Source organism: Dasypus novemcinctus, chromosome 23 (genome assembly GCF_030445035.2).
Source record: "Dasypus novemcinctus isolate mDasNov1 chromosome 23, mDasNov1.1.hap2, whole genome shotgun sequence".
Taxonomy (NCBI): Eukaryota; Metazoa; Chordata; class Mammalia; order Cingulata; family Dasypodidae; genus Dasypus; species Dasypus novemcinctus.
In genome coordinates, this window is record NC_080695.1 from 30,695,636 (window position 1) to 30,721,767 (window position 26,132).

Sequence of the window (26,132 nt, forward strand, 5' to 3'; positions counted from 1 at the left end):
GGACCAGAATAAAATTCAGTACCAGCCCTATTTGGGTCCCTTGGTGGGGCATCTCGAAGACTGCTGATTTCTCCTGCCACCGAGGGAGTGGTCTTTGGAGGGCATCTGGGACTTGCCTTAGCAAGGGTGGATTTTTCTAGAACTTGCTTACTTTGCTACGAGACAGTACAGGATAGTGACTAAATGCAGAGGTTCCCTGTCAGGCTCTTTGGATTTGAATCCTGGCTCAGGCTCCTGCGCCCCAGAGTCTTCCCCTGTAAGACGGGCGAGGTGGTAGAACCTGCCTCCTAGGGCTGCCGTCAAGGCTACGTGAGCTGATGGGCGTAAAGCACCTGGACCGCCAAGTGTGTCTGGGCCCGGTAAGGGTCAGCAAATCGTTGCCGGCCGATGTTGTGAGACCAGTGCTACTGCCTCTTTCTGTCCCCTCTGCTCTCCCCAGTTCCTCACCACGGGTCCCCGGATGTCCTTCTCCCACCTCCCCCTCCCCAGAAGCCTCAGTCACACCATCTGCTGGGGTCTGGGGTCTGGAACAAAATCACGATCCTCAGACTCAGGACGTGGGGACCCAGCCAAGGAGGCTGAGTTCTCGGTGCCCCTCCCTCACCATCGCCTCTCGGCCGCTCTGCTGAGCTGGGTCCTGGAACGTTCTTGACAGGGGCAGCCTGGCCGGCCCTCGAAGCCCCACTCACCTTCTGCCAGCTTCGGGCACCTGCCTCTGGCTGCCTCCCTGGGTGCGGCCCTGCCAGGATCCCCCACCCTGGCCCACCTGCTGTGGCTGGGGAAGAACCTCTAGGTTCTCTTAGAGAGCAGAGATATGTGCCTCTCATCTAGGATCCCAGGAAGGAATACAAATATGTAGCTCTTCTGGGTGGAGCCAACACAGGGCAGGCTGCTTCTTGCTTCAGTCCTCTCGGCCAGCCTGGCAGGCAGGTTCTCCAACGGTTTCCTTTTGACAGGCTCGCACAGGCGATGCCCCTGCTGTGGGGACATGGCCAGGAGGAGGCCAAGGACGGAGTTGAGCTCCAGTCTCGTGGCGTCTGTGCCTGGACTCGGCCACTTGCCTTAGGAGCCCCGCCTCCATTCAAGCTGGGAGCCTCATGAGCTGTGATGAATGACACTGGGGCGTGGGTGTCAAAATGTGGGGCCGACCCCTTTGTGGATGTTGCTTGATTTAAATCCTAACTGAAGACATCCCATGTGCCAAGTCTCGTTCAGCCTTCTTTTTTTTTTTAAAGATTTATTTATTTCTCTCCCCTCCCCCACCCCCCCGGTTGTCTGTTCTCTGTGTCTCTTTGCTGCATCTTCTTTGTCCTCTTCTGTTGTTGTCAGTGGCACAGGAATCTGTGTTTCTTTTGGTTGCGTCATCTTGTTGTGTCAGCTCTCCGTGTGTGCGGCGCCATTTCTGGGCAGGCTGCACTTTCTTTCGCGCTGGGCGGCTCTCCTTATGGGGCACACTCCTTGCGCGTGGGGCTCCCCTACGCAGGGACACCCCTGCACGCATCAGCACTGCGCATGGGCCAGCTCCACACGGGTCAAGGAGGCCCGGGATTTGAACCGCGGACCTCCCATGTGGTAGACGGACGCCCTAACCACTGGGCCAAGTCCGCCACCTCATTCAGCCTTCACAGCAACCCTGAGAGGCTGGAATGCTCACCCTTTATTCTCCAACCAACAAACAAAAAACGCCCAAAGCAAAAGGCACTGCTTACCGACAGTCCGAGCTGGGATTTGAACTCAGGACCCTGTGAAGCTGGAGGGCAGGTCGCAGACCACCGCCCAGCCCTGCCCACCCACCTCCACACACTCTTCTTTCTCCATTAGACCAGACCTTGAGGTGAGAATCAGGCGTGAGTGACGAGCCAGAGCAGCTGTGACCGGCGGGTGTCCGGGGGGCTCCCGCAAGCCTCACTTCCGCCGAGGGCCTGTGCCAGGCGCTCTCCCCTCGTGACCGCGGTCGAGCTGCACGTTTCTCAACATCCCCGCCCGTCCTTACCTCGGCTGGGCCCCCAGGACATGGGTCAGAGGTGGCAGCAGTGAGGGCAGCCCCCCAGTAAGAGGCCAGGAGCTCCATAAGGGGGTGCCCCAGGTTCCAGAAAGAAATGACCTTCCATCTGTCTTTTCTGAGCGAGGGAGCAAGCCCTTCAAAAGGACCTTGCGAGATGACTTCTGGGCTTGTTTGGACATCATGCCGCGGTGGGGGTGGGGCGGAGACCAGGCTGGGAGTCTGCGGTGATGGGAAGTGAGTGAGGGGACCTGGGGCTCTTTGTACTAGTCCCTCTACTTTATGTAAAAGTTGGAGATTTCTGATAAGATATTGAAAGGGGCTATTTCGAGACCCTGTTGATTTGCCTGAGTCTGGACGTTTTCGGACCCGAGGACCCGAGTCCCTGCCCTGCCTCTGCCCCAGCCGGTCACCGGCCCGATGGAAAGGGCTTTGGAGAGCCACAGATGAGAGCCTGGTTCTGCCACTGTTGGCCGTGGAACCGCGGGTCGGCGGCTCTCCTTCTGTGAGCCTCAGTTTCCTCATCTGTGCAATGGGATGGGTACAGACCTCAGGGAGCTGTCGATGCTTGCCAAGTCCTGAGTGCCTGCCCTGGCCTCGCCCGGGGAGGGGGACGTCATCGGATCTCAGGCAACGTGACAAACTCTCGCTGCCACATGCTGCAAGATCTGCCACCGCAGTCCAGAGGGAGCCCAAGCCAGGGACACCAACAATCTGCACTCCAGGTAGACTGTGACGATGTAATGAGAGAGAGAGCGTTAAGCACCCGGGAAATTCAGACCCTGGGGCCCTCACTGCCGGGCGGGGCAGGTGACTGGGAACCAAGGGGGAGCGGGTGTTTCAGCTGCAGCGCCAGGCTGGGGATGGATGGTTCAGATCTGGAGAAACCTAGCGGGGAGGCCGAGGTGTTGCAATCGAGGGAACAGTGAGAACAAAGGCAGGGGGTGGGAAGATGCGAGAATGCAAATGTGAAGCCGTGGGGGCAAAGCAGGAGAGGTGGAATGCAGAATTCTCTGCAGCTGCTGAACCCCCGGTTAGTGGCAACGATATTATGTTCAAGGGGCTCTCCAAGTCCTCGCCTTGTGGCCGGTTTGGGGCTGGGTATGGCTGCCCCACGGCTGTCCTTGGGGTCACCACCATCCCGGGAAAGCCAGCGTAGATGCCCCTTGCTGTTTACCCCTTCTCCACCGATCTGTCCCCAGAGCTTCTGCCTTTGGGTGGAATTCTCGATAAAGGCAGTTTATGAACTGTTCTGCATTTCTTCATTCCATCATTATTTTGGGAGCACCCATGCCTGTTCCTGGCTTCGAGGATTCAGCACACGTGGTCACAGAAGACACGTGGCTCCCCAAGTTGCAGACAGTGCTCTGGGCTTTATCTAGAAGGGCAGGGGGTACACTCTCGGGTGAGAGGGTTTCAAAGGGCTGTTCGCGGCAGGCTGAATATTAGCCCCGGAAAGAGGTCCCTGGACTGTGGAATCTCACGTGGCAAAAGGGCAGGTGTAATTACGTTAACGATGGCCAGGTGTCAGCACAGGTGGTCACGAGCGTCCTTATGAGAGGGAGCCAGAGGGACATGTGACCCACAGGGCCAGTGTCCCAGCAGGGCAGCTCGAGGAAGGCTCATCCGCGCTGCTGGCTTTGCAGGTGGAGGAAGGGGCGGCCACTGGGAAGCCGGCAAAGGCAAGGAGATGGATGTTCTCCAGAAGGAACCCAGGCCTGCCGGTGCCCTGACTTTAGCCCAGTGAACCCCATTTCAGACTTCTGACCTGTAAGACAACAAATTCGTGTTATTCAACCCAGTACATTTGTGGGGGTTGTCCAGGCAGCAACGGGAAACCAGCACGTTTCTCTACATGAGCTTCTCACGGTAGACCCGGAGCTCGGGAGGGCCAGCGCCTAGGGCAGTGCGCGCACCAAGTACGTGGAAGTGCGGATGTGCAGCACGATGCCGGTAACCCGAGAGAAGCAAACTTTGGGGGAATCAAAATTAATCCAAACACCCCCAGATATCACTGTCTGAGGCTGTCGATGTGATTTTGGTGAAAGAGTGAGAGAGGAGAGAGAGCAAGGGGGAGAGAGAGAAAAAGAAAGTGGCAAAGAGAGAAGGACAGTGAGGGCAAGAGAGCGAGAGGGAGAGAGCGAGAGGGAGAGAGAGTAGAGAGAGAGGGAGAGAGGGAAAGAGAGAGGGAGAGAGAGAAGGATAGGGAGAGAGAGAGTAGAGAGAGAGAGGGAGGGAGAGGGGGAGAGGGAGAGGGGGACAGGGAGAGTAGAGAGGGGGAGAGTAGAGAGAAAGAGAGAGGGGGATGGGGGAGAGAGAGAGGGAGGGGGGAGAGAGGGAGAGAGAGTGGGCGAGAGGGAGGGAGAGAGAGAGGGAGAGAGGGAGGAGAGGGAGAGAGAGCGGGCGAGAGGGAGGGAGAGAGAGAAGGAGAGAGGGAGGGAGAGAGAGGGAGAGAGGGAGGGAGAGAGAGAGGGAGAGAGAGAGAGAAAGGGAGAGAGCGAGTGACAGGAGAGAGGAGGGGGTGGAGAGAGCCGGACTTTCCAGGCCCTGCCACCTCCAGGCTATTCTAGAACGTGCAGAGCTTCTAGTCCACAACCAGGTGACATCTACATGTAAACAGAATCCAAAGCAGAAGAAAAGCCGGTGGCACATTCCGCAGAGGACACAGACAACAAGCAAGTAAGCAAACGCACAGACCAGATAGTCTCACGTGAGAAGGAAAAGAAAGCAGGGTGCGGGACCAGAGGCGGGGAGCGCGGGGCCTGTCCTCCGCCCGCCGGGGCTGCTCACTGCCCGCTCTGGGCCTGGGCCGGCCCTGGGGACGGCACCCTGGGCGCCTGAGCCCTCGGTCTTCGCTCTGGTTTGGGCCCCTGCGAGGCCTCTGCCGGGAACCAGAGGCAGGAGAGAAGGGGGTTCCTGCGCTCCCTCTCCTTGTGAGGTTTTGGTCGTGGCTGCCCTTCTCTAGGGCAGTGGTGCTCAGAGTGGCCCCCAGGCCCACCCCCTGCGACCCCACAAGAAGTGCAAGTTCTCCCGCCCCATTCCAGAAGTGTGGATTCGGCTGCTGGTCCCGTTGGAGAAGCTCCGTTCAGGGGCCTCGGCTCCCGGGGCAGCTCCTGCCCTCCGGCTCCAGACCTGGGGTGGCCGGGGGTCCCCACCCTGCTCGCCCCTCAGCCCTGTCCACACAACTAGAAATCGTCCCTTCAGTAAATGGTCTTGGGTGAGCCCCTTGGGCAGGGTGCATCTGCTTCCTGCCGGGCCCCTGGCTGGTGCAGATAGTGGGAGTGCCACCGCCTGTCATGTAGGTGGGGTGGGGGCGGGGGGCGGGGGCACTCCCCGGTCGTGCCTCAGTCATTGCCTGGCCATGCCGGGGCTCGAGTCCGGGACTCTTGCTGTAAGGCTGGGTCTCAGGCCCGTGGTTAGCCACGGGGAGTGTGAATAAGCAATCTCCCTCCCCAACGGCGAGAAATTGCCCGCTGTGTCATTTCTTAGACTAGGGAAAAGGGGCTCGTGCGCATCCACTCCCCAAACTGGTGAGAAATTCAGTCTTCACTGAGTCAAGGTTCCCTCCCAGCCCGTGGGTTGTAGGAAGTTTCCAGAACTTTTAGAATCCCCCACTGCACCGGCTGCCCACTGCTGATGGTTTCCCGAGACCACGGAGGCCAGGGGCCCCTCACTGCAGAGCAGGATTGCGGCTGAGCCTGTGAGCACTGGCCCCGGAGCCCAGGCCATTCTCTTTGGAGGTCCCAGCATCCTCGGGTGCTGCCCACAGAACCCCAGCTCTCCTCCCCTGGCTTTTTGACTGCACCTTCCTCCTGCAGGAATTCCCTGCCTCTCCCCTCTTCCAAGCACGGGCCTTCGGGGGGCTCCTTCCTGGGAAGAGATGCTGAGACCCCCCACCTTCTCCACCTTCTCTCCTGTGGGTAGACGGGAATCACACAGGGAGGAGGTGGTGGGGACCGGCGTCTCCAAGGCAGAAAGCGAGGCTGCCGGGCAGCACCCATGGGTGTGGGGAAGTGGCAGGGCCCCACCGCGCCCCTCAGCTGCCACTTGGGGGTCGGGGCTCTGCCCGCTGAGTGTCGTAGAGTACTGCCTGGAGGCTGACACCCATCCCTGCCGAGCCACCCTGACTAGTTCTGCCTTCCCGACTCCTCACGACAACACCCAGAACATTCACTATGTGCCAGGCACCGTGGCAAGTCCTAGAGAAGTCCTAGCGTCAGTGATTTCTCACATTTTACAGATGGGGAAACTGAGGCCCCCAGAGGCGAATGTTAAAATCACGTATCTAGTAAGGGATGGTGGCAGGCGCCGTCCACCCCTCTGGCTGGTCTCTGCTGCTGGCCCAGGCGTCTGTCTCGTCTCCCCTCCACTAGACCACAGAGGACTGGTCCCACATTTCCTGTGCGTCCCCCCCATCCCCTGGCCCATGTGGAGGAGACGGTGACAATGACAAGAGCCACCCTCTCCTAAGCACCCCTCTGCTTCAGGCGGTGTGTCTAGACTCTTTGCCCACATTCAGCCTCCACAGGACCCTGACAGGTGCGGTGCCTGTTTTAGGGATGAAGTCAAGGTACGGAGAGACTGGGGACTCAGGTGCCATAAGCGGCAGAGCCAGGATTCCAGAACTTGGGCCCTTGGGCACTCTTTATCCTGTCCCATAAAAGCTGCTGCTTGAAGGGGTGTCTAGAACTATAGCATGAACTGAAATGACTTAGTGTTCTTTTTCTAATGTTGAAAATAAGTTTATCTGCAAGTCAGATTAGAGTGTGATTCTTGCCCTGGTTGCGCAGTGGAATCACCTGGGGAGTTTTAAAACCATATTTAGGCCCCATGCAGACCAATGAAATCAGGATCTCTATGGGTGGGATCTGGACTTCCCAGGTGATTCTAATGTGCAGCCAGGGCTGAGAACCATTTAAATTGGATAACCTCTGGGATCCTTTCCAACTTTCAAGTTCCATGGTGCCCGGAAGGTATGCTGCCACCAGGTGGCGGTAACATGCCACAGCGCCATGAACTGTCAACCTCAGTCTGAAGTGTGTGATTGGATTGAGAGAGAAGTGCTCTTGCCTTCAGTTTTATATCCAAAATAAATCCCTTAATTAAACATATAAACTTAATAATTGACAAAGATGTTAATGTGTTAGGGGCCTTGTTTAAAGCAGTAAACCCATCTGGTACAGTTTATCTTTCTCACTAATGCTTAGCTAATCTTTATTATAGAGATGAAGGGTTTGGAAACAAAAATCCCTTCTGTGTTTAAATTTCAGCTGTTAGATTTGTTGACCATTGAAGTATCCTGCCTTCCTCATGTCAACTCCATGATTCTTTCAATAAACCTCATCCTTGCTCTGCATAGGCAGTGTGGGCTAAGTTTGACCATATCTACTCAAATCTCTTCTTTATGGTCTTGTCCATGTGGTAGAAATAGAAGTGTGAGGGCCATTTCTTGATCCCTTGGTGGATTTTCTCCATCTGCCAGGAGATATGTTTCTAGGAGATTCCTTTCAGGACCCCCACTCCCAGCAACTCTGCCCCGGGGAAACAGCTGGCTGCAGTAGGGGATGCTGACAGAGCAAATCCTGGGAGGATTTTAGGGGATGGAGTTTGAAGTCAATGGATCTGGGTTTGAGTCTTGCTCCATCCCTTACGGGCTGTGTGGTCCTGGGCAACTCACTGAAAGTTCCGGCTTTAGTCTGCTTCTCTCTAAAGCGGGGACTCTCAGAGCTACATTGCAGGTTATGTGGAATTAAAGAGAAGGCAAACACCCTTTTATGATAAAAGCCCTCAATACACTAGGAAGAGAGGAGACCTTTCTCAACCTGATAAAGGCCATCGATGAAAAGCCCCCAGCTAACATCATACTCACTGTGTGATGAAAGCTTTTCCCCTAAGGTGAGGAAGAAGACAAGGATGTCCCCCCTGCCACTTCTATTGCAGTTAGGAAAGAAAAAGAAATAAAAGACATTGAGATGGGAAAAGAAGTGAAATTCTATTGCTAATGACATGGTCTTGAATTTAGCAAATCCTAAGGAATCTACAAAAATCTATTAGAACTAATAGATGAGTTCAGCAAGGTTGCAGAATACAAGATCATTATAAAAAATCAATTACATTTCTACACAACAGCAATGAACAATTCAAAAATGTAATTAAGAAAACAATTCTGTTTACAATAGCATCAAAAAGAATGGAATACTTAGGAATACATTGAGCAAAAGAAGTATGAAACTTTCATGCAAAAACTACAAAATGCTGTTGAGAGAAACCAAAGAAGATCTAAATAAATGGAAAGACATCCCATGTTCATGGAACAAGGACTTGATATTATTAAGATGGCAATATTTCCCAAATTGATCTATAGATTCACTGCAATCCCTATCAAAATCTCAGCTGGCTTTTTTTTTGCAGAAATTGACCAGTTGCTCTAAAATTCATATGGAAATGCAAAGAACCCTAAATAGTCAAACAATCTTTAAAAAGAACAAAGTTGGAGGACTTACACTTCCCAATTTCAAGCTTACCACAAATTTATGGAACCAAGACAATGTGCCACTGGTATAAAGATAGACATATAGACTAATGGAATAGGATTGAGACTGCAGAAAAAAGCCCACACAGAATACAAAGTCCTTTCAATGAGGGAATTAACAGTATTCCAACAAATAGCATTGGGGCAACTAGATAGTCACACACAAAAGAATGAAGTTGGACCTCCTTTTATACCACACATATAAATCAACTCCAAATGAAGCTTGCTTTTACATGCAAGAGTTAAAGCTACAAAACTTTTAGAGGGAAACATGGGAGTAAATCTTCTTGTCCATGGATTAGCCAAATTCTTCTTGGATACACACTACAAACAACAAAATTATATAAATTGGACTTCATTAAAATTTGAAACACTTGTTTTTTTAAGGATACCATCAAGAAAAGACAACCCACAGAATGGGAGAAAATAATTGCAAGCATGTATCCATTAAGGGACTTGTATCCAGAATATATAAAGAATTCCTACAACTTAATAATAAAAAGAAAAGTAACCTAATTAAGAAATTGGCAAAGAGTCTGAAGAGACATTTCCCCCAAAAAGCTATACAAATGGCCAATAAGCACACAAAAAGATGCCCAACATTGTTGGTCATTGGGGAAATGCAAATCGAAGCCATGAGACAGCACTTCATGCTCGGTAGCATGGCTGTAATAAAAAGGCATACCATAACAAGAATTGGCAAGGATGCGGAGAAACTGGAACCCTCATGCATTGCTGATGGGAATGTAAAATTGTACAGCCTCTTAAACATTTTGAATTACCGTATGACCCAGGAATTCCACTCCAAAGTATACACCCAAGAAAGTGAAAACGTATGTCCGTGCAAAAACTTGTACACCAACGTTCATAAATAGCCCGAAAGTGGAAATAGCCCGGATGTCTGTCATGAGCGGATAAATAAAAAGTGCTATATCCATACAAGGGAACCTTATTCAGCCGTAAAAAGAAATGACGTACTGATGCGTGCAGCCACACGGATGAACCTGGAAAACATGTTAAGTGAAAAAGGACCACATCCTGTATGATTCCATTTACACAACTTGTCCTGAATAGGCAAATAGATACAGGAAGTAGATTAGTGGGTGCCCGGGGCTGGGTCGAGGGCAATGGGAAGTGACTGCTAAGGGGTACGGGTTTTCTTTTGGGGTGATGAAAATGTTTAAAAGTGATAGTAGTGAGGGCTGCACGACCTTGTGACTATACTAAAAACCACTGATTCTGCACTTTAAATGGGGGAATCACTCGGCACGTGACGTACATCCCAGTAAAGTTAGTGAAGGAAAAGAGAAGGCAAATGCTTAGCCCCCAGATCACAGCTATGGCCCAGGAGCCCAGTGGGGCGGGAAGACATGGACGTGGGCGCCAGGACACCGGCTTCCCCATCAGCTCAGAGCCCCCGTCCTTGCAGGGCCCGCGAAAATGCGTTCACCTCTTTTTAAAATCAGAGGCAAAAATGTGAACTTCTAGGTGAAGAAAATGTTTTGCTGTAGAATATTGATATATTCATCCCCATAGCAACATAGTTGTAAGGTATCATAATACTATTTAATCATGTAATTAATATATTTTTTAAACAGAAGAAGGGGCCCATGAAAGCAATCATGCCTCAGGCACTCAAAAATTATAAGGCGGCCTTGGGTGCTGGCTGGTCTGAACTTGACCATCAATCTTTTTCCCTCTCCAGCTTTCAGGAAAACAGTGTAACACTAAAGAACGTTTAAAATAATTCACTCAAACCCAGCCACTGTAGGACAACGCCTATTTTCAAGCTTTAAAACGTTTCCTTTCAGTTCTTGCCTGCCAGCCGGTGTCTCCTCCAGCTGGCGATAGTCTCGGCACCACTGACTAGCTGTGGAACCCAGGCGGGTCACTCAGCCCCTCTGAGCCTTCTCGTCTTCATCTGCAAAGGGAGGGCCGGGCTCTTGGTCTCAGCACGGGACGCCGGGAGAAACCACACCCAGGGGAGCCGCCAGAGAGCGTCCACCCACCTGTGGTCTCGTGCTTCTTTGGAAGGGGTGACAAAAACGAGAGGGGGCAATTCCTCGGCTTGGCACTCGAGACCCTTTGTGCTCTAGCCCCTGACTTCCTTCTCAACTCATCTTCCACTGCCCCGTCCCCCATGCCTGCCTTTGTATTTATATGGGGCTGGACGGAGTTCCAGGAGCCCCAAGGGGTTTCAAATGACCTTCTCAGAGAATAATTTAGGGACCACCAAGCAGACATGAAAGTAGGGAATGCTGGAAGCTTCCATGACTTCCTCCCTCCATCCCACTGTGTTTGTTCCATTTTGACCCAATCTCCTTGCTGGGATCAGCAGTAACATCCTGCTGAGGTCATCCAAGCTAGTGTCTCAGGGGCCAGCTGGGTGTTTTAAATGCAGCGAGAGGGGAAGCAACAGGGAGTGGTGGGGACAGTGGCAAACTAGAAGCTACATGCCCCATGTTAAGAGGTAGCCTCTGCTTGGCTCCATTTGAAAGTTGCTCTGTGGGGCAATGGGCCTGGTGGGGCCAATTCTTCTGAATAACCGAGAGAAAATCAGAAAATTGAATTTGTAGGCAAAATGTTTCCCGTTTTCGGATTCTGGTATGGGCCCAATAACACATTTGTGAGCAGAGGTCCAGCGTGTGCGCCTGTCCTTCCTGAGGCAGGGTCAGGGGTGGGGACCATGTCTTGCTCGTCAGCGTGTCCCGGGAGCCCGGGAGGAAAACGGAAGAGCTGCAGTTTCTTAGGGCCGCAGGGTTTGGGAGGGAGGCGTTCATCCCCTCGTGTGTTCATTCCTTAGTCATTCATATACTCCTTCAACAAATAGTTACTGACGGCTTACCGTGTTCCAGGCAGCGTACACCCAGCAGGAAGGGGGAGGGGGAGCGCCGGGGCAGGGACCTTGGGGATTTTGCACAGCTCAGTTGGGGAAGCAGCATCTGAGGCGAGTGCTGAAGGAGAGGAGGGGTAAACCGTGCAGCTCTCCCAGGAAAGCCGGTTCCAGGCAGGAGAGAGAGCAAGTGCCTGGCAGTGTCCCTGGAGCGGAATGAGCAAGGGCGAGAGGGTAGATGGGGTCGGGGATGATGGAGGACGCGGTGAGGCCTTGGGCTCTGGGCGGAGAAGGGGCACGTCCTGTTTGGGGTTCTGATGGGCGCCCCCGGCCACCGTGTGGACAAGGGCAGAAGCAGGGAGACCAGCGCCGCGGCTGCTGCGGGAAATCCAGGCAGGAAGCGAAGGTGCCTGGGGTGAGGGGGTGACAGCAGAGGCGCTCAGATCCAGGATACCCGGGGCTCCAGAGCCACAGCGCAGGAACCGGAGAAAGAGAGGATCAGGAGGGCCGGGGCTGGGGCGGGGCCCCGGGGAGGACGGAGCGGTCAGAGCCGGAGGTCCGAGGACAACTCGGCGCTGCCCACGACGCCGACAGCTTGTGGGGGACAGACACTGAGAAACGTCTCTCAAAGTGTCCCCCGCTCAAGGCAGAATCGTGCCAGGACAGGTGCCCGACAGGAGGAGGAGGGCCAGGTGTGGGGCCTGGTAACAGGGGAGGGGCCTCCAGGCGGGAGACCTGCCTCTGCAAAGCTCCCCTGGCAGGGGAGGAAGAGGAAGAGAGAGGAGGAGAGGGGGAGGGATGGCGCGAGGCAGGGCATGCGGGCGGGCGGCCCTGCGTCCACGGGGCTGAACTTGGGCTTTACTCCCTGGGGCGCCATTAATGGGTTTTAAGCAGATGCGTGTGCGTGTGTGCGCGTGCGTGTGCGTGTGTGTGATCAGAGCTGTGTCTTTTGAAAACACCCCCCGGCTGCAGTGGGGAATGGACAGCGAGAAACGAGAGCGAGGATCTGGGGAGACCAGCGAGGAGGCGGCTACCCTGGCCTGGGCGAGGGATGCTGGTGGCCCGGGGCAGGGCAGAGCCGTGGGGGTGGACTCGCGGGCCACAGGGGAGGGGGTGGGCAGGACTAGATGGCTTAGCTGCGGGAGGCGAGAGGGGCAGCGGCGCTCGGGTAACGTGCAGCCGAGCCTGCGGGCTTGCCGTCCGCGTCCACTGAGGACACTGGCTTTCCAGGGATGAGGGCAGAGGAAGGTGCCCCTTGGCTTAGAGACACCCGGCTCCGCTCCCCACTCGGCTCTCGGGCGCCCGGGAGGGCGAGACGTGAACGTCTGAAACCCTCGTGTCTTCTTGCGTTCTGAAAAACCCTTCTTTTCTTTTTGAAGGTGAAAAATGCCGCAGCTTCATTGACCTGGCCCCAGCATCAGAGAAAGGTAAGTGTGGCCCCCGCCCAGGCGTGCAAACTCTGCCCCTTCTGGAGGTGTCTACTCTTGCAGCACTCCTGGGCGCTGGAAGTCTGTTGGGAAGCTCTGAGTTTCTTGAAGTGGGAGAGGCAGGTGCAGGCGGATCACTCGCCCTGCCTACCTGGTGGTACTGCTCCTCCATCAGTTCCAGGGCATGCTGGGGCTTTGGGGGAGGTAGGATGGAGGGTGGGGAAGCTGGAGCCAGGCAAGACCAGTTTTGGGGGCCCCAGCTCTGGGGTTTGGCCTTGGGGGAGGACAGCCAGCTGCCTCTTCTCTTGTCTGAGAACCTGATTGGACACCACTATACGAGAGGTCTCACTGGGGGGCAGAGCCCAATAGCAGAGATTCTGAGCCCAGAGTGATGCTCAGAGCCAGGCAAAGTGGTCATGGGATGATTAAGAGCTGGTCGCTGTGGAGGAGGGCGGGTGTAACAGTCCAGTTTGGGTTTAGCAGCAAGTCATAGTGACCCAAAATAACTGGCCTCAACAAAGAAGTTGTTACTTTCTTATAAAAGTTTGGAAGGAGGCAATCCAGGTGGTTCTGCTCTGTGAAGTCCTCAGAACCCAGGGTCCTTCTAGCTCCCTTGTGAGCATCCCTATGGCCTTTGCCTTCATGGTCCAAGATGGCAGCTAGAGCTCCAGCCATTGCATCTGCATTCTAGGCAGCAGGGTAGAGGAAGGACAAAAAAGAAAAGGGCGAAGACTGCGTATCAACTCTATGGTTCCCACAACACTTACTTACATCTCATTGGCTAGAATTCGATTACACTCAGCTGCAAAGGAAGCTGGGAAATGTGGATTTTATCTTGGGCAACTATGAGCCTGACTAAAAATTAGGGTTTAAAATTTGTTACTATTTTATTATTTTTGAAGAACAGGAGAATGGTTACTGAAGGATTGCCTTCCTCAGGGACATAGGGGAGAGCGGCCATCTCCCTACTGCACCAATCCCTGCCTCCAAGGTGTGCAGATCTCTTTGGTGCACCTGCAGATTAAGACAGGGCGCCGATCTTCTCCCGAGCGGGAACGGGGTGAACTCGAGGCGGAAGTCCAGTCATATAAGCTGTGCCAACCTGGGGGAGATGCGCTGCGCGCAGGGCAAATGCTTAAATCCAGGACGCGCGGCCACTTGCGCCCCTGCTGGTGGGATTGAGATCGCGGCTCCCCCGCTTCAGCCGGGAGGAGCAGGGACCCGGATGGACCTGCGCCCGCGGGGTGCGGGCCTCCGACGCCCCGGGGCAGCGGGGAAGGGCCGAGAGCTCTCGGCTTACTGGCCGTGGATGTGGGTCTCGCAGACACCATCGGGGCGCTCCAGCCAAGTGGTAGCTGGGAGATGGAGGGGGCAAGTGAGAGGGAACCCACTCAGCCCCCTCGACCTCAGGAAGAGGTCAGGAGCCCCGTGGAGCAAGCTTGGGCCGTGGGGACTGCCCCTCTGTCCCCTGGATATCCCCAGACGCTGTCCGGTGTAATTGCTGCGTGTCGCCATCCGGAAGCGTTTGGCTGAGGAACGTGGGCCGTGACTTTCAAATCGAGATCTCTTGGGAATACGATGACTACTAAATGGCCATTAATTGAGCAGTTACTCTGTGCCAAGCACTTTACACGTATTCAGCGAGAAGCCTCTCCACCACCTTGTGAGGAGGGGACTGCTCTCTGCACCCCCACTTGGCAGATGATGAAAGAGGCGCAGAGAGGTTAACCCCTTGTCCCAGGTCTCCCTTCCCACAGGGGTCAGAGCCCGCGCTCCACGCCCCTGCCTTTGCCGCGGGGTCGCTGCAGGCGCAGCCGCGGCGCCTCCCGTTCTCCCCCAGGCCTCTGAGTTTATGGGTCAGGTCTGCCCCACGTCTGGCTTTCAGGAAGCAGGGCCTGTGGGTGTGCACACGTGCGTGGGTATGTCGGGTCGAGGGTGAGTGTGCGCATGTGCGCCTATGAGTGCGTGTGCGCATGGGTCTCGCCGGGTGTACGCGTGTGTGCCCATGGGAGCGTGTCCAGGCGTGAGTGTGCACGTGGTTGTGTGCGCCTGTGGATGTGCCCACACGCGTGTGTCCTTGCATAGCACGGGGAGGTCGCGCTCACCTACTGCAGGAAGCCGCCCACCTTCCCGCCTCTTTTATGAGGACCCAGGACCCAGCGAGGTTGTAGCTGTGTGTTTTACTGGCCTCGTGCTTTTACTTTTAGGGCTTGGCAGCCACGCAGAGGGCCTTCTGGCTGTGCATATAAAAATGTTTACAAGCCAGGCTCTGATTCCTGGTTTTGCCACTGAATTGCAGGATGATTTCCAGGGAATCACTGCCTCGCAGCCGCTTTAGCTCTACCGTGGGATTCGGTGGGATTTGGTCCCTGGCAGTCTCCGTGGTCTCTCCCCGAGCTTCTGGAGTCCCCACTGCGGGCGGGGCACTCTATCCATTTACTCTCCTCAGTTGAGGAAACTGAGGCACAGGGCAGGTAATTGACTTGCCCCAGGTCACAGAGAGAGGAAGCCAGGGAGCTGGGATGAGCGCTGCAGCGGCCGGGCGCTCAGCCCCCTGGGTCTTCGGCTTAAAGCCAGGCCTGCTGGGACCTGGGGTCGAGTCCCTCCTCTGCACCCCGAGACCTCTGAGCCGAGTCCTGGGGAGTCTCCGCTACGCTGCTCGACCACCTTCCGCCTGGCAGGCCGCATTCATGCTTTCGAAGCTCTTCTCCAGTGGCACCGCCCTTTTGCCACTTTCTCTGACACCCTCTTGCCCCTTTCTTGCCCACCCTCTCCCTTGGCAAAACGTTGGCTTGTCACAGCAGGGCACTTCTCAGTGTGCCTCACCGTCCTCGTGCTGTGCTTCGTAGGGGGAGTGTCTTTCCATTTCACACGAGTCAGAGCTGCACCCGTTTTTCTTCTGGAATCCTGGCATGACCCCCTCACTGGTTCCCTGCTATCCTTTTTACCTCCTGATTCACCTGGTAACTAGAATGACCTTTTAAAAGCAGACATCAGGCCAGGCAATGCCCTTCCTTAAAATCTTTCCAGGAGGGAAAGTCAGTGTCCTCTGTGACCTGTGAGGTCCTGTGCACTGTGGCCCTGTCTGGGGTCTCATCTCCTACAGTCTCCCCTCCTGCACCCCACTCCAGCCCTCCCATATTCTTGCCGTTCCTGGAGTCAGCCGAGCTGGTTTGTGCCTCAGGGCCTTTGCACATGCAGATCCCTGCTATGCTTTCTGCACACCTGGTCCCTTCTCATACTTCAGGTTCCAGTTCAAATGTCACATCTTCACAGAGGCTTTCCTAGAGCATCTTCTTTAACGTACCTGCCCCTCTTCCCACCCCCCGCCAAGTCTCTCTCCATTCATATTATTTATTCAGTGGTCATTTGATTAATGACCATTCTGCCTGACAGCCCGTCAGCTCCATGAGGGCAGGGAGCTTGTCTTGTCCACCACGGTGTCTCTGGCATCCAGAAAAAGGCTTGGTGCTGCTAGATGCTCCAAAAAGCTTGTTGAATGAATGAAAAATGAATATTGGTTTTAAACATTACACCCACTTACTATAAACATTTCAACAAGTCCTAAGTTTGTAAATCAGAAATGAAAGTCTCTTATAAGTCCACCTCTGGATGTTCACTATTAACCGTTCTATCACACAAAATCAAATTTAACAATATATCATGGATTGAGTTCTGTATCAATACACAGAACTTGCCCTCATCTTTTTAAACAGCTGTATAATATTTCATCAAATGAAGATAAATAATTTACTTCACCATAAATACATACAGATTATTACCTCCCCCCCCACCCCCCAGGGCACGTTGATCATCCCATCTTTGTCCTTCACAAGACTGGGACCTCTGAGGGTAGCCGTGGTTCCTTTTTCTACCTCTGGGCCTCTAGGGAGCAGCCCAGGGCCGGCACACTATTTGCAAAACGATGTAATAGGCATTTTGATAAAGGTCTCAGCAGGCTGTGAGGCAGAGAAGAGAATGAATTAAAGATGTCCGAGCAATTCACATAGAGTGATGAAATGAACAAATGCAGATAAACAGCAAGGTCTGCATATCGTGACTCTGATCCTGTCTCAGTCTCTTAATTCACTGGCCTAGGATTCTCCTGCCAAACAACTGTGACCAACAGTCTTAAACCTGGTGGGTTGGTTAGCAATATCTATGATAAGGCTGTGTAACAAGCCGTTCCAAAAACCCAGTGGCATCCAAGAATTTATTTTTTGCTCCCAAGTCTATGGGTTGACTTAGGTTCAGGAGCTGTTCTAGGCTGGCTTGGCGCCAGGATGTGTAGGTTTGTCCTACGTGTGTTCGTTCTGGAACTGGGGCTGAGAGGTAGTGGTTACTGGGTAGAACCTCATCTCGTGATAATGGCAGAAAGACAAGAAGGCGGGGCCAACCTCACACTCATTTTAAACTTTGCCTGTCTTATATCCACTAACATCCCATTGGCTAAAGCAAGTGACATGGCCAGTCCCACCAACATCAGTGGGGCAAGAAGTCTACTACTCTCGCAGAGGTATGGGGTGGGACAGGAACGAACACTGGATGAACAGTAATCTAAGCTGCCACACCTGGGTCTAAGCACAGGCCTCAAGGATGGGTGGTGGCTAAGAGAGCTGGAACTGACCCGGCTGAAGTTTTGGGTGTATGTGTGTGTAAGACTCACTGATTTACTTGGCAGGACCTTTATTTCTTCCAACATGACTTAGGTATTTGAGTGAGGTTGCAGTCATCCATCCACTCATCATATGCCAATTGAGTATCTTCTCTGCCAGCCCTTTCCACACGTGCCGTTGGATTTGACCGACATTTACCGAGCACCTGCAAAGTGGCAAGCTCTGGGCTAGACATTGGGGTGCAGAGATGAATGAGTCTCTGCCCCCCAGGAGTGGTTCGCTGGGGAAGAGAGCTAAGTAAGCAGTTACTGGACAGCGAGGGAGGGCTCCACCCAAGGAATGAACGATCCATTCTCTGCGGGAAGAAGTTAGGGAATCTCTTTCCCCAGCATTAGCTAAAGGAATGTGATGGATGTCACCTAAGATCCCTGCAGGAAGTCCATGAGGATGTTTGGGTTCTTTTATATCAACAGGATCCCTATTAAAGATCTGTCGCAAAGTAGTTTGTGAAGGTCCGACTTGGGGAAGGTTCTCAGTTCCCAAGTCCCAGGTTGTAGCTTAACCTCCCCAGGAGATGGGCTCTTACTGTGAATGAAGGAATGAATGAAGCCTCTCAAATTTCATATCTACATCAGGGCTACACCCGTGACCTCCTGGCTGCCAGTCCAGCTTCTTTTTCTCAGTCTTTGCTGGTCTGCATCCCTCTGCAGGAACTGACAGCTCTGACCAAGCACATGCATCTTCTGAGGGCTCCTATGTCCTAGCTCTTCTGGAAGGCTGCTCCCTTCTTAGCCTCACATGACAACTGGCCTTCAGTCTTTCTGTCTCCTCCTCCTCATTCCTCTTCAGTTTCATCTTCCCCCATCCACCTCCCGTCGTCTGTGCTCCCGGCATTCCTTCCCAGGCCCTATCTAGCCTCTGTCCCCGTGCACTCTACTTCATGGGTGGTTTCGTCCACACTGGGCCGACAAATGCCACCTCTTCACTGATGATGTTTTACAAATAATTAAAAGGTTTTCAAAGTAGTACATGTACATAGTTTAAAAAGTCAAGAAGTACCATAAGCCTTAAATGCAAAACAGAATCCATCCCCGGCCTCATCCCTCCTCACCCCCTATCACACTCCCCAAAGGCAATGACTTTCGTATCCATTAGCTCATTATTGTTATTTATCTCTGTTCTTTTTTAAGATTTATTTTATTTGTTTATCCCCTCCTTGCCGCTTGCTTGTTGTCTGCTCTCTGTGTCCATTCGCTGTGCGTTCTTCTGTGTCTGCTCATCTCCCTTTGTTGCGTCATCTTGCTGTGCCAGCTCTCCGCGGGCGCCGGCCAGCCTGCCTTCACAAGGAGGCCCTGGGAAGCAAACCCAGGGCCTCCCATATGGTAGACGAGAGCCGAATCGATTGAGCCACATCTGCTTCCCATATCTCTACTTTTAAATAACATGTTTATTTTGCTCTTTGTTAATTAGTCAGTTTTAAATATTAGTTCTCTTATAGCATCACCAACATTCTCCCTCTTTTTCTCTTACAAATATAGTTATGTCATAATTTTTGTTTAATTCAATGGTCAGCTGTTTTTATGGTATCATGATCTGCAAATACTCATAACTGGACCATGTAATATGCTATGATTGCATTTCATTTCTCCTAGAGTTAATAATTTCCTGTTTCTAATTTTTTTGGTTTTCTATTTACCTACCACAAATTCATCCACAAATTGTCTGCAAGAGTATAAATATTCTTTCAATATCGTAAATCACTCTTGGGTATCCATGATGGTTGCTCCCTCCCTCCCTCTTTTCTCCTCCTTTCCTTCTCTCTCATGCACACACACACTCTCTCTCTCCCTCCCCTCCTTCTTTCCTTTCTTTCTTTATACTTACAGACATCTCCTATGGAGTCTGTTGACCTCTAGCCCCATTTTGGCCCAGCAGTTCTCTTGGGCTGTAATTCTGGAAGCCTCCTTTACCATTATTTTGGGAAATCTCATCCCTTTCTTGGGTTGGAGCCCCTCCTTCCTGGATCCCAGGCAGTCCTCTTTCTGGTTTACTACCTTATTTGAGGGAACAACTTCCAGTAGCTTCCTGAGAAACAGAAAATGGTTGGTTGAGACTTTGTATGCCTGATGCTGTCTTTATTTCTCCAGGTCCTTGATTGATAATTTTGCTAGGTATAGAAGCCTGGATGGGAAATAATTTTCCCATGAAATTTGGAAAGTTTTGGTTGCCCCATTATCTTCTAGCTTCTGGTGTTCCTGAGAAGTCTAATGCTATTCTGATTTTTTCATATTTTTCCCTCTCTGGTAGAGTGGAGCATCTTATTTTATGTTTCCATATTTTTGCCTTTTTATTCTAATCTTGAGATATTTACTCAACTCTTATCTTCCAACCATTCTATTGAATTTTAAAATTTTCTGCAGTCATATTTTTAATGTTAAGAGTTTTTTCCTGTTATCTTAATGTTCCTTGTTTGGCCTCCTGCTTTTGTTTTATGGATGCAATATCTTTTCCTATCTCTGAGGATATTGTGGGTTTTTTTAAGTTTCTTCATACTTTAATGTCTCTGTTTCTTCCAATTTCTTTTGCCTGTTTTATTTTATTTTTGGCCTCTGACTTTTATATTTTAAGTTTTCCTCAAATATCTGATGCTTACATTTAAGAATGAGGCATTAAAATACTATTTTGAAGCTCTAGGTAGGTTGGGGATGGGTGATATTGGCCAATAGGCTTTCCAGTCATCTGGCTTATCAACCATTTTATCCAAAAAAGGCCATCTGGTCAACCCAAACCCACGCTCATCAGGTCTTTTCTTTTGGGCTCGCCGGTTTCCCAAAGAGGAACCCTCCCATCTCTAGTGTATTAGGTTAGTTGGCAGCATTCTGGGATTTGCATGAAGGAAGGGTGCTGGGGTTTGTCTTACTGTCCCAGAAGTAGATTTTCTCTTAGTTCTTGATTCTAAGTATGGAACTCAGCAGGACTAGTGCCCCCAAACCCAGGCCACCCTGACCAGTTGCCTTCTGACCAGCTTTCTCCGTGAAAGTGGTCAATTTTCAGTTTTCTTCCATCTGCTGAATCACAATCTACCTATCCATGAACTTCACAGCTTCCAAAATGTGGTTGACAGCTTTCATCTGCTGTCATCCCCTCTCCCGTCCCCTTTGTCCTTGGGGATTTATGCCTTTCTTATTCCTCTACTACAGCAATTGAAGCTTTGGAAGGGAGCAGGGATAAGCTTTGGCTCAACCCCTTGTTCAGCCCCACAGCTAATCTCCTAGACCCAGCTGGCTCCCGAGCTCCGCGCTCTGCCTCCGCTCTCTTCTGGACACCTCCTCCTGGGTGCCCAGGTACCAGACTCAGCTCGCCCACAGTGAATCACTGTCTTCTCCTGAAACCTCTCCCTTCTCCTTCACCCTTTGTATGTATTAGCCATCATCTTCTCTGTATCCCAAGCCAGGAGCCAGGAGCGCATCCTCAACTCCTCCCTCTCCACATTCAATTATTTGATGAGCCCCGTTTCTTTGGCTCCTAGCGTCTCTTGCATCTCTCTCTCCACTGCCACTGCCTAGCTCAGCTCCTCGTCCTTTCTTCCCGGATCATGGTAATGCTCTCCCAGCTGGCCTCCCAGGCGCCAGTCTGCTGTTGAAAACCCATTCCTCCATGCCCGTCAAGGTGGCGGAATATTACACAGCAGTCGCACTGGACTGTCTACCACTGCTCACAGAACAAAAAGAAGCCAGATTCAAAAGAATACACGTCATATGAGTCAACTTATATAGACTTGGAAAATGGGAAAACTGAGGCTGTTAGAACTCAGGACCGTGATCGTCCTTGAAGGCAAGGCTGAAATGGGAGGGGGAGGCCTCTGGCCAAGGGCAGCATTCTCTTTCTTGATCTGGGTGCTAGTTACACAAATATGCTCAGTTTGTAGAAATTCAGCGAGTTGTCCACTTAATGATATAGGCTTTTTTTTTTCTGGATGTATGTTATACTTTAGTAAAAACTGAAAAACAATTCCTCACATTGAATTCTAAATTATCTTTATAAAATGAAAGTCTGATTGTATCAGGGCTTTGTTTAACACACTTCTGTGGCCTCCGGACTTCCACAGGCCATTTGAGGATGGCATTCCTGGTCCTCGTGAGCTAACCCTTGTCTGTCTTTTTCACTCTCCCTCCTACAATCCTGGTCCCGAGCCCGGTGCATCAGCCTGGCTTCATTGCTTGTATACGGCCCTCTAAAGCTCTCCATAACAGCTTATGCCTCTGTGCCTTTGCGTGTGTTGTTTCTTCTGTCTGACTTGCCTTTACCCCATCTTGTTTTTTTTTTTTGTTTTTTTTAATTAAAGATTTATTTATTCTTATTTATTTAATTCCCCTCCCCTCCCCCGGTTGTCTGTTCTCTGTGTCTTTTTGCTGCGTCTTGTTTCTTTGTCCGCTTCTGTTGTCGTCAGCGGCACGGGAAGTGTGGGCGGCGCCATTCCTGGGCAGGCTGCACTTTTCTTTCGCGCTGGGCGGCTCTCCTTATGGGCGCACTCCTCGCGCGTGGGGCTCCCCTACGCGGGGGACACCCCTGTGTGGTGCGGCACTCCTTGCGCGCATCAGCACTGCGCATGGGCCAGCTCCACACGGGTCAAGGAGGCCCTGGTGTTTGAACCACGGACCTCCCATGTGGTAGACGGACGCCCTAACCACTGGGCCAAAGTCCGTTTCCCATACCCCATCTTGTTTGCTTTGAAAACTTCTATGCACCCTTCAAAACCCAGTTTAGACGTCATCTCTTCTGAAAAGCCATCCCTGAACCCTCAGAGGTGCTTACAGAGATATATCCTATTAGCCACCCCTCCTGTATTGAGACCATCTCCTCCATCAGGCTGGACACTCCTTGCGGGCAAGCACTGGAGCTTGGCCTTCTCTGTGGCTGCTGTGCCCAAGATGGGATTGGCTTAGGGTAGGAGTTCAGTAAAGCCTGTTGAGAAATGAATGAAGGAGGAAGGAATGAACAGGGGCCGTGCTCTATGCGCTGGGTGGCCCACTTGGGTTTGGAAACCTGGATCCTGGGTCTCCTCTGCCCACCTGGACGGAGCTCTGCTCTAAGTCCCTGCCGTTTCCCAGCGAGCTGGGATTTCTGGCAGCCACCAGTTAGCAACTTTTGTGAACCAGTCTCCAAAGCTTGTAGGTTTCATTTGTTTAATATTTCGGGATGTGTAACGGCGTGGTGGGCTCTGCGGCCACAGTCCCGAGCCTGGCGTGAGTCATTCCTCACTTCAGTTCCTATAATAGTCTCTTGTAGGCTCCCTCAACCTCTCTGTTCTCCGCCTGAAATCGATTTACAATTCCGCTGCTCACTTAATTTATTTAGTGCATTTTATTGATTTATGTCATAGAACTGAAACTTGCATAGATCAGAGCACGCTGAGCGGGAGGGAGAGGGGAGCTGTCTCCCACCGCTGCCCGAACTGACCTGGAGCAGCGCGCAGCAGCGGGCATCCCTGCGCTGCCGCGTTAACCCCCCGCAGCCCTCTCACCCCCGGGCCAACCCAAGGGGCTTGCCTCTGGGAAGCCCTCCCTGGCCCCCATGCTGAGTTAGTTACTGCCTGCTCCTGGCTCTCCCGTCCCCGGGCACAAACCTGTGGCCGAGGCCTGACCAAATGGTTGCTCCGATTCTTTCCATCCCAGTGACACAGACATTTCAGAACACCAAGCGGCAGGAGGCTGGCCAGAGGGGCCGCGCGTGGTCCTGATGCCCTCTCATGCGAGCACCGTCTGGCGGAGGCCGGGAACCTTCCCTCACCGAGTGGCCTGGCCCTTGCACAGAAGACCATTTCCTAGCCGAGCTCATCCACTGGCGGCAGGGCAGGCGCAGCCCAGCACACAAGAGCTGGCCGCCTCACATCGGTCCGCCCTGCCAGAGGTCCGTGGTCAACCTCCCACCGTGCCAGGATCGAATCCCACAAAGCCCCCTGGGGAGGGGCAGACAGAGCAGGAGGCAGAGAATCCCCACCTGTGCTACAGCAGCCCAGAGGTGTGGGACGAAGGGCTGCAGAGGGAGGGTGGCGTGGGGGGGCAGCATGTGGGAAGAGTCTGGAAGGAGGAATGGGGTTTTTCTGGTGCTTAGGGGGTGTCAGGGGAGGTCACTCCGTGTGGAATGAATGGCGTGGGCCAAGGCATGAGACCAGGTGTTTCCATGCTGGACACGTAGCAGGTGCTCAATAAACACGTGCTGATGATGCAGAGAGTGGAAGGTACGTAGAGACCAGAGAGGCTAAGGGCCTGGCCGGAGGTCACACGGCAGGCTTACATCAGAGTGAGGCTGGCTGCCCAGGCTCTACTCATGCTCGGGGTGTCACTGAGGCAGCGCCCTGGCACCCTGTGGGGCCAGCCCTCCTCACCCCAGCCCTCCTTCTCTCCCCCTCCCTGCGAGCCTCATTTTCTCCAGCATCACACACAGTCCTCCCACCTCCCTAACTCTGAAGTGCTGGTTCTGCCCCTTTCTTCTCTGAAATTCTGGGTTCCTCTAATTATGTGCTCTTATTAAAGGTGATTAAATCCCCACGCCTGGTGGAGGACTGTGCCTGGAGATCACAACATCTAATAATTGCTTTAGTTGCTCTAATTCCAATTATTCAAGATTATCATTCCAGGTAATTGGGTGTCTGGGTAGCCTTGCCTGTGTGCTCGCAGAGAGCGGCGCATTAACCCGAACGGCGACCAGCTTTCATGTCTCGTAATTGGAAACACTTTCTCCATGGTGAGGAGACTCTGTTAAGTGCAAAGAGTGGTAATTTAAATTTCCAAATGGCTCCGTGGTCTTATCATATCTCGGTGTGAGAAATTACCTTGGACACTTAAGTCCAGCCCTTTGCCCTCCTGAGTAGAGGTTTCCGCAGCGTCGGGACTGGAGCACGTGAGCTGCCCGGCTCTGATTCCAGCAGAGCCCTTCCTGGGACTGGCTCCTCCTGCCCGGATGGGGGGCCCTTGCCGCGGGTCAGAGCTCTCTTACTCCTGGGCCCCGGATGGAATTTGCAACAAGATTCCTTCCATTTGACCCAGGCTCTGAGTTCTCAAAGGGCCTCAGCTTTCATGTTTGATGAGTTTTGAAGTTAGACCTGCAGCTGCCAATCAGCACCACTGTTACAGTTGTGCAGGTGACCGACTGCAAGGCTGGAGGCTGTGATTTATATTGCAGTCTAGGTGAAGGCCTAGAGTTGGCCAGTGCCCATCCTGAACAACTGTACATGGTGGTCGGGGATATACAGATGGGGTTAAAAGAAGACAAGCTTTACCATACAAATTACTACTTGTACCTCGTCACTGAGCTTCATGGTCAGTGACACACTGAATTTGTAACCCTATTTGGTTCATGCTTCCTTTTTTTTTAAATGAATATTTCTTGGTATAATTTACAGCGAAATGCTTAGGTCTTGAATGTAGAGTTCAATGAGTTTTAACACGTGTCCATCCACGTCAGCCATGCCCCTATATCATGTCAAGATCTAGAACCAGGGCCAGTTTGGTGGTGTGCCACCTGTACAGTCCCACGGGGCCACACACGTACCCTGCCCCGCACTTGCTTTACTACTCGGATGTCACTGGCTTGATATTCTTCATTTTAAAACCAGGGGCCCCAAGTTCTTGTTTTGATCTGGGTCCAGTAAATTAGGTAACTGTTCTTGGAGAGAGTGTTTCCGCACCCAGAAATTTCTGCCCTCCCAGAAATTTCCCTCATGTCCTTTCTCAGGCAATCCTCCCCCACCCCCAGCCGAGAGACAAACACTGTTTTGGTTTCTGTTACCATAGACCCATTTTTCCTTGAACTAGAACTTCGTGTCAATGGACTCATACCGTATGGACCCTTTTGTGTCTTGCTTTTTTAAAATTCAGTGTAACGTATTTGAGAGTCATCCGTGTTGTGATGTATATCAGTAGCTTCTTCCTTTTTATTGCTGAACCATATTTCATTGTGTGGATGTATGACCAATTTTTAAAAATCTGTTCACCTATTGATGGACATTGGGGTTGTTTCCAGTTTTTACCCATTTTGAGGGAAACTTCTATGAACATTCTCTTATCTAGCTTTGTGAGGACAGGTGTTTTCACTTCCCAGAAGTGGAATTGCTGGGTCATACGGCAGATGTAAACCAGGACACGTGTTTCCTTTTGAGTGGAGAAGAGGTGAAACACGCTGGCGGGGTCCAGGGTCTCTGAGAAGCTCCAGGAGAGCCTGGCTTGTTAAGTGACATCCCAGGAAGTGGCGCCGGGGTGGGGGTGGGGGGAGCCTTCCACCCTTTGGGGTCTTAGCACGTCACTCGTGCGCCGAAGGTACGGGACCTTGGCTGAGAAGCAGGTAGGGACTGAGAGCAGAAGACTCGTGGGGACTACCAGGGAACTGTCACTGGAAGCCGGTGGCCGGGATGGTGAGGGTGTCAGACCAAAGCACGGGAGAGCCCAGCACTTGCTTTAATGGGGAGCTTGCCTGGTACTGCCTGGCCTAAATTTAATTGGCAAAATTGGAGTAGCCTGACAGGCTACATTTTCTCCCGGGAGGTCCTAAAATCTCCATCCCCTCATTGTCTGCTTGCTGGACATTAAATGAAATGTTCTTGCCTTCATTCAAGCCAAAATACCTCATCCTCTGCTTTGGCCCCGGCGTCACTGGCAAACGTCCTGCCTTCCCGCCGGGGCCAGGCACCGCGTTCCCCCGCGCGGTGAGGATTCACGTAGTA

At 52.3% G+C, this 26,132-nt stretch overlaps 1 protein-coding gene across 1 annotated transcript in view; it reads left to right on the forward strand.

Annotated features, from left to right (window-relative positions):
- Positions 1-26,132, forward strand: part of GSG1L (GSG1 like) — a 260,072-nt gene that overhangs the window by 86,012 nt on the left and 147,928 nt on the right. Inside the window, exon 2 of the mRNA XM_058286151.2 lies at positions 12,747-12,794. Coding sequence (XP_058142134.1) covers positions 12,747-12,794 — 48 coding nt within the window. The remainder of the gene's footprint in view (positions 1-12,746; positions 12,795-26,132) is intronic.